Below are 14,475 nucleotides of genomic sequence, written 5' to 3'. Positions count from 1 at the left end.
TAAGTATTAATAATAATGATAAAACAACAATAATAATAATAAAAATTATAGTTATTATTATGGAAAAATATTAAGGAAAACAATAAATAAATAAATAATTGTAAACTTATAATAAGAGTGCTTTGGAGTAATCAGATTTTGATTTTTCACATTTACTCCAAGTCTGACTATTGACTTTTTAATTTAGTTTTTTTTAATAATTCATATTTTTATATAGACACTAAAATTATTTACTAATTTTTAAATAGTGACCATATTTTTATTAGTGATTTTCAAATATAGAGACATTTTTTATAGGGATTTTTTGTTATTCACTTATTTTACAATACATATTTATAATTTTACATTTTATTAATATACATATATTTTTAATTATTGAATTTTTTTTTTACAACTTTTTATTTTTATATTTTTACATTTGTATGAAAGTAGTCACATACATTTTTATTTTGAGACATTTTTTTTTTTTTACCGATTCTATGCTACCGCTCAAGAATTATTAGCCAGTATTGTATGTATGACTTATTAGACTTGAACTGTTTAAATATAGAGAGAGATGTGTTCAAATATTAACGGTAACCTTCGGCTGTTCTTTGAACAAGAAGCCGAACTTTCCACCTGTTTCGTGGTTTGTGTTTTTTTCATGTTGTTTTAAGTTTTAATAATTACGTTAACGGTTTACAATTGCTCACATTTTATTATATTAGTATAAAAAAATATTAATAATAGTTATTATGCATATAGTTTTTATTTGTTACAATTAATGAATTATTGCAATGTATATAAGTTAAAATTTACAACAATTGTGTATTTTTGAAAATAAAAAGATAACGAAGTATGTCATAATACAACACAACATTATAATGATGGATATACTAAATAAAATAATAAAATCGGAAATTTCAATTGATGAAATTTTAGAATGGTTAACTGCCAATAATTATGATGTAATTATTAAATTTTTTTTACTTTACAATATATTTTTAGGTTATAATATATGCACATGTATACTTATTTTTTTATTTTATATATTTTTCTTGCAGGACATTAACTTTCCCAACATCGCTCATACTGATTCATCGCCTACTGAATTTATCTCATATTTTCTAGATTACTTAAGAAAACAATGTCACGGGTAAATAAAAATGATTAATATTTATTTTACGATACAGAAGTTAACTGATATCTAATAACTTTTTGGTTTTTTTTTTCAAAACGATAAATTACAAAAAAAAATTTTTTTTTTTAAATTGCACTTATAGTTATTTTAATTTTCGATATGTGCATATCTTTAGTTTTTTTTTGTATTTGATTTTTTGATACAAATAATACGAAAATTGTTAATTGTCTACTAACCATAAGTGTAAATGTAACAGATGTGAGACAATTTATAAATTTTAAACAAATAAATTAAATAATGAAATTTAAAAAAATACGCGTAATCATTTTTTAATTAACTAAATAAGCATTTTTTAATTGTTAGTCTGCTTAAATTTTATTTACTTGTTTCAAAATTTATTAAGTTGCTAATTATCAAATACATTTATATTCATCTACTAACTTCAGGACCATTTTTTTTAAACTTCTTTATTATTGTTGATTAATTTTTATTAATTTATTAAATAAGTATTGTTTTAAATATTATATTTGATATTTTTTTACTCCATCCTAGTATATTATACGTTGGAAATAATGATGCTTCAGAGGGTCAAGTTAAAAAAACTGTTTGTTGTACACCATCAAAACAAAAAGAGTTAGTCGATAAAAATAAACATCAAATAGTTGATGAAAATAAAAGTTCAAAATTACAATTGTCAACAGAATTTAATGTTGATAAAAGTAATTCGTCAGAACGAAACTTTATTGACACCAATACAGAAACTGAAAGTTGTGAAATAAAACTTACAAGTACTCCATTGAAAAAAATTTTACATATGAAGACTCAAGCTGATGGATCAATTACTCCGGGTATCATTGATCTTTCGAAAAATATGTCTACTGTTGATTCAGGGTCAAGTTTTAATGAATTATCAAAATCTTTTAGCCCAATTGTAAATCGCAGTTATCCACAATCAAGCAATTTAAATCGTTCTGTAAATATTGATGATGCTTTAAATGGTGATCAAAGTATATCAAGTACATCTTTGCAAGTAAGGCAGTCTATGATCGATGAATCTATTGACTCAAATGCGTCATTGAATACAAGTATGATTCCTTGCAGTCCTATTTCGCCATTGTATACCAGTTATATGTCACCAAAATGTAATATATTAAATGACATCCCTTCGAAAAAAAGACCTCCTAGGAATAGAAATAAAAATAAAAGTCCTATTTATAAGCAAAATAACAATCAGATAATAAATGATAACAGTCATAGTATTTGTTTTGGTGACTTTTTAAGTACAGAAGTAAATAATTTAAAAAAAAATAATAAGAAAGATAAAACGAAAAATCAAAATTTTAAATTGGGAACTGCATCTAATTCAGAATCTTCAAAAAATGAATTATCAACACAAGTTAGTCAAAGTCAATTGAAGACTAAGCGTCGTATTAAACCAACAAAGTTGGATCTTTCTTCTGATACAAGTAACAACATTTATATTTATATTTAAAAAATTAAAATATTTTTATAATTTACGTATTTTATTCTATTTCAGTAAACAAAGTACAAGTTTTCGGTATAGTAAACAGGCCACGAATAGTAAATCCGCAGTTTGTGGAAACTCAACCAAATGATAAATTAAACGAAATGTCGTCATTTGAAATTGAAAGAGGATTATTAAAATTAGAAAGACAAAAACAACCGAAAATTGATGTTATTACTGAAGTAACTAGTCAGGAATTAAAGTGTGTCATTAAACCTAAATCATCTTCATTCGTTGTACCTAAATTAGAACTCGTTGAAAATATCAAAGTGTTAGATATTTTAGCAAAACTTTATTCGTGTCTATTAAGTAAAAATTTAATTTTAAATCCTATGTCGGAATTATATTTTATTATTTCTTTGATCACATTTCAATATAAATTACCTGAAGATGAAGACAAAAGCCTGATTACAGTAGAAAATAAACAAAACAATAATTTAAGTTCATTAGATGAATTAAAAATAAATTTAGGAGTTTCAGATGTTGTTGAAGATAGTTCTGAAATAAGTGATGATAATAATAAGGCTCAGTTGAATAAAAAAGATGATTTCGAATCTGTACTTGATGAATCGACAGATAGTAAAAAAATTGAGTTATCTCAAAATGAAAAAAACTATTTTAGTACAGCTCATAATTGTATTTATTTTGCAACAGCTGTTCTTTTTAATGGAAAAAATTTGTTGTCAGTATTAGATCGAGCAACGTTGAAGTTGCTTTATGATAATGCACTGATAGTAACATTTCAACCAACACTACGGGAGTATTTGAAAGAATTGTACTCAGTTAAATGTATACGATCTAAACAATATAAACCATACAATGATGCCGGGTAAGCGTAACGATTGAAAAATAATAATATTATTAAAAGATACGAACTTAAAGATTTATTAATTGAAAGTTTTCTTTCAGTATATTGCAAACAAACGTTTGTTTCCAAATGGACACAGATAATCGAGAAAATTTTCCTTCACCTTTAGCATTTTCTACGTTTCGAAAACAACGTGATTTATTTTATGAAATTTTAAAAACCTGGGAAGAAAATCATTTACGCCCGAATTGGTCTTTTTCCACGACATTAGATAAAAAAATTAATACGCTGTTATCAATGCATCATGATGCTATTAATTATTATCATATTGCACGGTTATTTAAATCACAGCTTTTAATGTCTTCTGTACAAATTGGACAAAGCGTAATAATACCCAATATATATATTTATTAAAATATATCTATAATTTTATTTAATAATATAATAATTATGCAGCAGGAACAACTGGATGATGATCAAAATTTAAGTGTTTTTAAATATTTAAAAGACATGGATCCAGAAAAGTTGAAACAATTAAAGGAACGATTGGTTACTCCAGTAACATCATTAGGACCAGTACCACAACCAGAATTTCTTGGAATCCAAGAATTTTATAGGGATTTTATTTTAGCTTCTTCTAATCCAAAATTTAATGTTATTTTAGAACATTGTTTTATTCAAGAAATCATGGAATTAAATGAAACACAATTTACATGCAGTGATATTGATACTAAAGGTATAAATAATATAATAAACAATATTTGCACCATTCTTAGATTGAAAGTTTAAATTTCTGTCCTGTTTAGAGGGAAGAGAGTCGTTTTTTTTTTTTTTTTATGAGAAAACAAATTATAAAAATTAATACATACGCCATTCTTTCCACAAACAGAAACAAAAATTTAAACTTCCAGTTATAGATCTGGTAAAAAATTGTATTTACACCATAGAGGAAAATAGGGCGGCCTAATTCCTTCGGCTCGGCTAGGCAATTCCACACACGGGTTGGAATGCCCTGCTTTTCTCCCTTGGTGTATCATATACTATTATTTTTTAAATAATTTGATATTGTAATTGTTTCATAATAACTACAGAAAATTCAATAGATGAAATCACAAAGCAAAATTATATTATTTGTTTATCAAGTCTTCGAGTAATGGCTAAATTCTTAGGCTTTCTTGTATCATTACCATTTAAATCAGAAGTTAAAACATTGGATTCAATAAATACACAAATAGCTTTGCGAAGTCGTGTAAGAATACAAATTTTTTTTTATCTATGTTTTTTTTTTTTTTTATTATCTAATTTAACTTTATTTCAGACCCTTCCACCTTTGGATTTACAAGAATGCTTATCAAATGCTATAAAAAATGGCAAATTATTGCTCACTGTTCCATGGCTGGTTCAATATCTTGCCATGATGGATTCAGTTTCATTTTATTTACCATATTATTTAAAACTGTGTGAAATTCTTTATTATATATATCGTACTGCATATAACTTGTTGAATCTCGAAACAGCATTATTGATAACTTTTTCCGTTGGATGGCTTTTCGAACTTCCTAATTTTCCAAAAGATCTTTACTATAACTGGCATTCACACTACAACAGTCTAAAAATAAAAGTAAAACATTTGCGTACTGAAAAAGAATCCACTAAAACATCATCGAAATTATCAGTTGAAACATCAAAAAATATTACTGGACGCAATATAATATTAGATGAAATGAAAATCATTGACGACAGAGCGTTATACATTTGTTGTAAATTTTTAAAAGAATTAAAAATATTATTAAAATCTGGAAATTCAAGTATAAATAGCGGTAGTAATGCCAATCGTCATATTACGCCTGTCTCTTGCAAATTACCTCAGCCATCAAATTCTACAAAATCAGTTACTCTGGAATTACAATTAGAGAATGCTTTTTTTCATAGTCAACCACGTTCAATTAAAAAAACAGTTGATTTTGTTTCTGAAAGAGTTGCTTCAACTTGTGTTAAATATATTTGTGCATTTGTGATATCAACGATAAAAGAAAAAAATTATAAAATATGGAAAAAGAAAATAAACAAAAAAACTAATGAAGAAGTCGTCGCAACTGTCGAAATGGATGAACATAAAAAAATTTTAACATGTGAAATTAAAGATGAATGTAAAAAAATAATTCCTAAAATGTGTGAAGCAAAAATAAAAAATTCCATAGAATCATTATTAGCTGAAGATATTTTAGAATCTGTAAAAAATATGTGTATTAAAATTGCTGTCAAAATGTCAATGGAACGAATAAATCAGTGGATCGATTCATATATTAATGGTGTTATGATATCAAAAAATATTTATGAAGATTTTTTAAATAAAAAATTAGCTGATGGAGACGAAGATTCAAAAAACATAAGACAAAATATAAAAATTGATTTTAAAGAACCTTATGCTACTTCAGTAATTAATGATATTCGTAATTCTATGTGGGAATTAATTGAACAAAATGGAAAATGGTCAATATTAATTAAAGATAATATTTTAATTAATATTAGAAATATACGATCAACATTATTTGAAAAAAATGGTTTAATACCATCAACTAAAAAAGTTTTATGTACTTTAAGTATTGACTATGCTTTACATATAATGGTTTTTAAAAGTGAATTAATGACTATTAATGTAGAAGATAATTTTATTGAATTATGGAAATTGTACAGTAATGCTGATGAATTGTTTTCAGGACTGTTAAGTCCTCGTAACATAAGGCTTTTAATGCAAACTTATGATTCATCGATTTGGACGAGATATGGGAAATTTATTCAAAGATTGTTAGCAGCAAATATACTAACGATTGAAAGTTTCAGTGAACAATGTGTTGCATTTTTGAGACTTGAATGGCATGTTCATGTTTTAAAATCAATTCCAAGTTGTTTATTACAAGCAATAAGTCATTACAATTGTTCAAACGAGCACACTGAAAAAGTTAAATATCTCATTGGTTGGATTGCTGAAACATGTCCGGAATTAAATTACAACTAATAAAATAGTTTAAATTATTATTTTATTTTCATTTCTATAAAACAAATTGAGTATATACATATATATATATATATATATATATATATATATATATATATATATATATATATATATATATATATATTAGGGTGCGTCATTTCAGAGCAACATTTTTTTTAAGTGCATGTAAAGAAAATCATTGCTCAACACAAAAAAAAATTTTTCGCGCAAGAAAAAAAATTCTATCTCGATTACAGATTTAGCTCATTGAAAAATTCGATTTTTCCATTATAATAAGACAGAAAAATTTTTTTTTCAAGCTTTGAGTATTTTTAACTCTTTAACAGATCAATAGATCGAATAGACATACATTTTTGTAGGAAATTGAACGCTCTACAAAAAAAGCCTCTTCCCATTTTTTGATAAATCTACCCGTTCATAAGTTTTTTCAAGTTAACGTTTAAAGTACAATAAATTTCGATATTATTTGACTTTAGAGAAATTATTAGACTTATAGCAAAATGTATAGGACCTTTTATGAAGACAATTTCACTTCCTACAAATTATCTCTCAAACATTTTTTGAAATTCCGATACGCTCTTTAGTTATTTGCATTTAAAAATTTAATTTCTTTAAAAAAATCGTCTCCTGATCTTGATTGATTGTAAAAGTAAAAATTGTAGATTTTTTAAATTATGATAATCAAATCATTGAAAAAAATTTATGAACTTATTCAAGAGATAATCACAGATCGATATTATTCATTTCTATTAAAAAAAAATGTTGAATGACAGGAACTTTTCTATCAAAGTTCAGTCAAATATTAAATAAATAAATTAATTTTTTCTATAATTTTTATTTTTACAATCAATCAAAATCAGAAGATGATTTTTTTAAAGAAATTGAATTTTAAATGCAAATAACTAAAGACCGTATCGGAATTTCAAAAAATGTTTGAGAGATAATTTTTAATAAATGAAATTGTCTTCAAAAAAGGTCTTATGACATTTTATTAAAAGTCTAATAATTTCGCCTAAAAAGTCAAATAATTTCGAAATTTATTGTACTTTAAACTCTAACTTGAAAAAACTTATCAACGGGTAGATTTATCAAAAAATGAGAGGAGGTCTTTTTGTAGAGCGTTCAATTTCCTACAAAAATATGTATCAGTTTATTCGATCTATGATTTGTTAACGAGTTAAAAATACTCGAAGCTTGAAAAAAAATTTTCCTGTTATTTAAATGGAAAAATCGAATTTTTCAATGAGCTAAATCTGTAATCGAGATACGATTTATTTTCTTATGCGAAAAAAAATTTTTTTTGTGTTGAACTATGATTTTCTCCACATGCACTTAAAAAAAAATGTTGCTCTGAAATGACGTACCCTAATATATATACAAATATAAATACCCAAAATAATTGTACAAATAATTATAAAATTACACGTCAATAAAAATTGTATTTAATATTTGAAACAAATTAATTTATTATACTACAAACAAAAATGAAATATTAATAATTGCTTGTTTAAAAAATAGATTACTAAAAAATAACTTAGATTTAACGCTAGAATAAAATGTACATTAAATAACTTTTTATTTTTATATAATTTTTAAGTGCCAAAAATAACTATTGTATTTATTTTTTTAAAAACATTTTTTTTTTTGTTTTTACAGTAAACTTGATGTGGAATACTATAACAAATCAACGACCTTTTTTAAGTTACGTGGTAAAAACTGCTAAAAAAGAAAATATTAGTTTCAATTTAATTTTATTAAATTATTCGAGCAATGAAATGTAGTTTGAGAGTTCTTTTTTTTCTGAATTTCTTCAAGCAAAAATCGAGTGCTTATAATTAAGGATTCGAACATCGAACCGAGTAATTCGAATTATTCGTTAATTTTCAAATTTTTTGTAAGTTTTAGCAATTAGCCTGTTTCATACAAATAAAATTTTATATGAATTGGATATTGTATGAAAGTAATTCAATTAAGAATACAGTAGGACCTTGTTATAAGACTATTAGTTTCTCTCTCAAACTATTGCGATACCTGGTTTATAAAAAAGACAGCAATATTTTATTTGAAGCACTCTACTATGTTGCGTGCGCACAAACAATGGGCAGAACAGAATTGGTTACCCGAAAGAGAAAGAGCACGAACAGCGTCTATTTCACTCATGGAGAATAGACATGTCTTTATTCCCCATGATCTCACTATTTTGGAACGGTTTACATTTACAGGTTTGTTCGTTTGTGCGGTGCATGGAGAATAGAGACTACCCCAATAGCCAGTACACAGCCAGCTGATTTCAGCCTGCTAGGCAATCTGATGTCAACCTGTCACCGCAGTCGGGCGGCAGATTGTAAGCAACATTTGTAACGCATGAATTGCTGTTTATCTGCGGTAATATTTTTTATCATCCCAAAAGTTTTGGCTGTATTATTATTAATCCATATGTTACCTCCAAATTTACTAGCTTATAATTATTGTCGCTAGGTAGTATGACAGTAGTATTATTCAAATAATAATAATAATAATAATAATAATAATTTTAATTGTAATAATAATAATTATTATAATAGGTGGAACAGTAAATTATAATTCTACATACAATAATTGCACCAATATAATTCATAACGAATATTTATATTTATTATATCAAATCAATAAATAATAAGTAATCACACGTCTTTTTTTATGTTTTTTTTTTGAAAAAATATATTACTGAGTGACTTTTTGCGACGCTTATTATCACCAGAATTTTCTATTTCTTCAACATTCTCTTTATCATTCTGACGTTTTTGTTTCGCACGGCAACGCTCTTTTTTAGCTTTGATTGCAGCAGCTAACTCATGACTAACCTGTCATGACTATTCTGTCATAGCTAACCTATGACAGAATTAAAAGCAAATGTTATCGAATGCCTGTTTGGAAAAATAAACAACTTTTGAAAAAATCTATTGACGAAATTTTAAATGACACTTATGTTGTAATTACCATGCTGTAAATTAAACAAGATTATAATTAATTAATGTAAATTTTATGTAAATGTATAATTCTAAATGTACAATGGAAAATATATATATAACTATATAATTGTATTATGTAAAATATATAATTACTATCAAAATAATCATTTTCAAAGATTCTGACTCTATTGATTTAATATTTTTCAGTCTATAATAGTAAACATCACAATTTAATTAATAATGCTCTAATATACCGTTCATTAAGTGTATCTGTTAATTAATTATATATTAAATATTATAAATTTAAAATTAGCTTGCACGCCATCTACTGGTGAGAATATGCATAAGAAATGCTAAATAAAAACATCAAATACTGATATACATCGAAGTTCAATTTGACGGCAAATTCTGCGCTCCAAACTGTTGCTGTCAAACTGCCGTCCTGTTGCAGCAGCAGATTGGCAGCAATCTGCTCGGTAATTTGACGTTCATTTGACATCAAGGACGGGAAACTTTAGTGTTGCTGTTCGGTTGACATCAAGTAGCCAACACTGTCTGCAAAGCAACGTTTGCTTCGCAACACTGGCTATTAGGGTAGAGAATAAATAAATAGAGGAGAGCCTCCTCCATAGTGCGGTGGTTTGGAATTGTGAATTCCCGATAGCTGGCGCTTGACAGGGCTTCACAAAAATGTATGGGAATTTTGAATTTGATCTGGTTTAAAAGTGAATTTGATTTGGTTTCAACTAAGTTGGCCGGATATGGGATTGTCCGAAGCCTGATATATGTATATTAAAAAAAAAAAAGTGTATGGGAAAACAATGTACACAGGGAGGGGGAGGGGTCTTTCATTTATATAATCCCATGTATGTAATACTCCTAGATGTTCAGTCAGTAGAGGAAAGAATGTTCCAATACTACAAACTATTCATCGGATCAGATCGTTAAAACTGTCATTTTCAAGGGAAAGAAACATAGAAACCATACCAAATTTTGAATCAAAATATTAAAAAATTTTTAAACAATAAATTGTTAAAGTCAAAATCGTAAATTTATAAACAATTAATTATATATAAAACAAATATTAATATTTTCATATAGTTATGAACATATTTTTATTGGAAATAAAAAATACAGTTCTTTTGAGCGCCGATCTGGTCTGCTGAATAGTTTTCATTTTAAAGCAGTTTGTTTACGCGGTCGTGGTATAAATATCATTTTTTGTTTATAAAAAATAGCCACAAAGGGTTTTTTCCGGTAAAGTTGGATTTTCTAGTTATTTACATTATTTCGAATAACTCAAAAAATTAATCTTGGACTAATTATTTCATTAAGAGGTTGCGAAAAAAAAAACATTTTTTCTAATTTCAAAAATTCATATCTTCGAGACAAAAAAACATCTCTATGAAAATTTCAGGGTCATCTAAGAACAGATAAAGGTAGTCTACGAAAAAATTTGAGCAAAAAAAAAAGAAACTTTGAATTGCATTTTTTTTTATTTTTTAATTATATATATATATATATATATATATATATATATTTTTTTTTTTTTGTAGCTCTAAGTATCATCATTAAAATGAACCAAGACCGATTCTTGTAACTATAATAGTTTTCGAGATATTCGAAAAATAAACTTGAAAGATTCAAAAAATGATGTTTTTGAGTTTTGCATAACTTTTGATAAAAATTAAAAAAATTTTTTTTCGTTGGTAAAACTTTATTGTGGTATGAAAGAAAATTTCTGACCAAATTTCATCCAAATCGGGTCGATTCCAACTATCAGTCGATTTGACATGGAATGACCCATATATTTTAAAAACATCAAAATATGAACATGTTACGGCATATTATACTAATCTACAGTGGCCAAAATTGTAAGATGGACGATGGAGTATACGGTCCACCAAAGTCACGGGAAACACCATAACTGTTTTCATCATCTTCTGATATCACTTGGAAGTTATCTTGAAAGAACTTTTTAGAGATGTACTGCTAAGTGAGTTCTGTCGAGATTATCTGATGCTACCAATTTGCTACAGCACGAAATACGTCAAATCGTTCTTAATTAGTGCAATTAGAATATGGAATCAGTTACCGAGAGAATATTTCTTAAATTGAATGATTGCCAATCAGATGATAGATGGAATGATTATAATAATCTAATTATTTTTTGTATCTATTATTCAACTACTTTATATACTATTATGTAATATTATGTATTTTGAAAGGCCTTAAAGAGTCTTGACTCTATGGCCAAATGAATAAATAAATAATCATAATAAATATATAACTATAGAATAATAATAATTTTCAACGGGTTTCTGGCTGTGTTTACTTCAACGCCATTTTACGACAACAATACACTTTATAACAGCTGTCACAATAGCCTCTGCCTAATATATTTTTATTTTTGAAAGTAACTCATAGAGAAATAACGCAACTAATGTGACTCATGACTTTTATGAAAAAACGAAAATTTTCTCACTATTTAAAAACTTATTATAAGGGGACAATAATTATATGTATTAAAATTAGAATGAATAATTTGTTTTATTGTACCATAAATTTTTAGTAAAAACAATTTTGATATTTATATTTTTTTTTATATCAATGTTTTTTTGTCAATCGAATCGAATTTTTTATAATAATAATGATACAATATTACATTTATTTATATATAATTTATTTTAGTAAAGATTGCACAAAAAATATAAAGTATGATTATAACTTGTAAGACAAATCGTTAAACTAATTTCATTCATGCTCATAAATTTATAATTTCATTAAGTATTTCTTGGTACAATTTATTTAATTATACGCAGAAGTAATTTTTACAAATACGGTCGAAATTATTAAAAACATGATTATAAAGGCACCGTTAATATGATAAATTTTAAATTAAGTAAAAATTATGTTGTTTTATACGATCTATTTACACACAGTGAAAATATATAATTATTTTATAAGATATTTCGTTATTTTAAACCATAATACAATTAAAAAAAAAAAAAAAACATTAATTTTTAAAACTAACAAAATAACTTCCACAATGTTATTTCAACTCTTATTTATAAAACTTACCCTTAAAATTTTATAAAATAATGTCTACGTTTCTTAACCAAATAAATTTTTCTTTATATCGAATACACAGTAGAAGGGGATTCATCAAAATGTATACTAATCGTGGGGAAAATGAATGGTTTACACTCATTTACATGTCATTTTAACTTGGATCGTTTGTGTGTAAAAATTTATCTACATGTATGTTAAAAGTAACACAAATGAATGTTCCCTAATAGCATTTTCTTGCGCAAGTTACTTGAGGAAAGTCCTTCAGCAAGTTTCCTACGTGCATTCTTTGTGTTATTTGAACAAACCAACACGAACTATATGTTACATTTAAATTTAAAAGTGTCGTTCTTACTTAAATTTTTTAAGAATTTTTTTGTGATGATCTAGAGTATTTTTAAAATGTATTGTGTGTTGATTCGACAGTAACATTTAAAAAATGTTATTTTTGTACAAAATAAAATTTATGTATATTAAAAAATAAATCGATTAAAACTTGTCAAACAAGATAATAGCTATTCGTTAAATTTACTCACATAAGTGTTAAAAATTCAGCACCAATTTTTAACACGTCTTTTTTTTTACACTTTAATGAATCCTTTTTTACTGTACAATATCGCGTTACAGATGCCATAAGGGCGTATAAAAAATTTTTTTTTAGGAATTGATGAAATTATATTCTATAAGTATAGTAGAAACAAAAAAAATTATTTTTCAAAAATGAAATTTTTTTTATACGCTCCTATGGCCCCTGAGACTGGTACCGAGTGCCATAAGGGCGTATAAAAAAGTTTACTTCTCAGGAATCGACGTAATTATGTTCTAAAAATATAATACTAAAAAGAAAATTTTTGTCAAAATTTTATTCTTTTTTATACTTATAAATTTTTTTTTTTTTTTCAAACTTAAAATTTTTTTTCAAAAAACCAAAAAATTTTCCCTAATTTCAAACGTTTTTTATCATTCTTATTATTTAAGGTCACAATCACGTTGGTTTCAAAAACTAAATTTTGTTTATACGCCCTTATGGCTCCCGATACCAATCTCGGGAGCCATAAGGGCGTATAAACAAAATTTGATTTTTGAAAAAAAATTTGTTTTGTCTCTATCATACTTATAGAACATAATTACGTCTGATTCCGAAAAAAAAAAAAAATTTATACGCCCTTATGGCTCCCGGTACCAGCCTCGGGAGCCATAAGGCCGTATCAAAAAAATTTAATTTTTGAAAAAAAATTATTTTCGTCTCTATTATATTTATAGAACATAATTGAGTCGATTTTCGAAAAAAAAAATTTTATACGCCCTTATGGCTTTTCAACGGTACATTCTGTACGTATACGCCCTTATGGCATTTGTAACGCGATATTTCATTTTTCATACATTTCTGTACAAAATTGAATGTAAAATAATTTAGCTGCGGCAAGTAATTTTACAAGAACTTAAAACGAAAAATTAACTGTCAATAAACTGTTGAAAAACTCAATAAAATTCTTTGCAAAGAATTGAATTCCTATAAAATTTATTGATTGATTAAACTAGTTAAAATTTTTTGCACATATAAAATGTATAAATGTTGGTTGTGATCTACTCTTGCAACGTTAAAAACATTAAGTATTCTAATTTTAAATTACCATCATCACTTTCGTACTTGTAATAAATAATAATGATAATAATAAATTCAAAGAAGCTACCTAATGTTGATAATGATAGCAAAAACAAGTGTTAAACTATTAAATTAATCTCTCACTTCCACAGATTTTATTAAGAGTGTGGAAATAATCTATATTACGCAAAACACGAACTTTGGACGGATTATGTTCGCATTAAAACTGTTTTCCGATATGACATACATGGATATATTCTTTTGTATTTGTAAAAATGTTAAATTAACGATCTTAAAAACAGTTATGGTGCAAGCAAAATTCGTCGAGAGTTCGATTTTAAGCTTTTTGTACAAGCATTGTGTATAGTGTGTTGTGT

At 25.9% G+C, this 14,475-nt stretch overlaps 1 protein-coding gene across 2 annotated transcripts; it reads left to right on the top strand.

Moving 5' to 3' along the window:
* The first annotated feature begins 327 nt into the window (after positions 1–327).
* LOC103568735 (codanin-1) lies at positions 328–6,490 on the top strand. Of its 2 annotated transcripts, none has more exons than XM_053739327.1 (8): positions 328–947; positions 1,044–1,135; positions 1,673–2,586; positions 2,658–3,474; positions 3,555–3,837; positions 3,913–4,189; positions 4,545–4,702; positions 4,772–6,490. In XM_053739327.1, exons 1-8 carry the CDS (start codon positions 864–866, stop codon positions 6,470–6,472), a joined length of 4,326 nt encoding a protein of 1,441 aa, XP_053595302.1. In that variant the 5' UTR covers positions 328–863; the 3' UTR covers positions 6,473–6,490. The 2 variants fall into 2 exon arrangements, with proteins under 2 accessions (XP_053595302.1, XP_053595301.1); XM_053739326.1 differs by having other exon boundaries at positions 329–947; positions 3,910–4,189.
* Positions 6,491–14,475: the final 7,985 nt, after the last annotated feature.

The sequence above is a fragment of the Microplitis demolitor genome, chromosome 5 (genome assembly GCF_026212275.2).
Source record: "Microplitis demolitor isolate Queensland-Clemson2020A chromosome 5, iyMicDemo2.1a, whole genome shotgun sequence".
Classification (NCBI taxonomy): domain Eukaryota; kingdom Metazoa; phylum Arthropoda; class Insecta; order Hymenoptera; family Braconidae; genus Microplitis; species Microplitis demolitor.
This window is presented reverse-complemented; position numbering and strand designations above follow the sequence as displayed.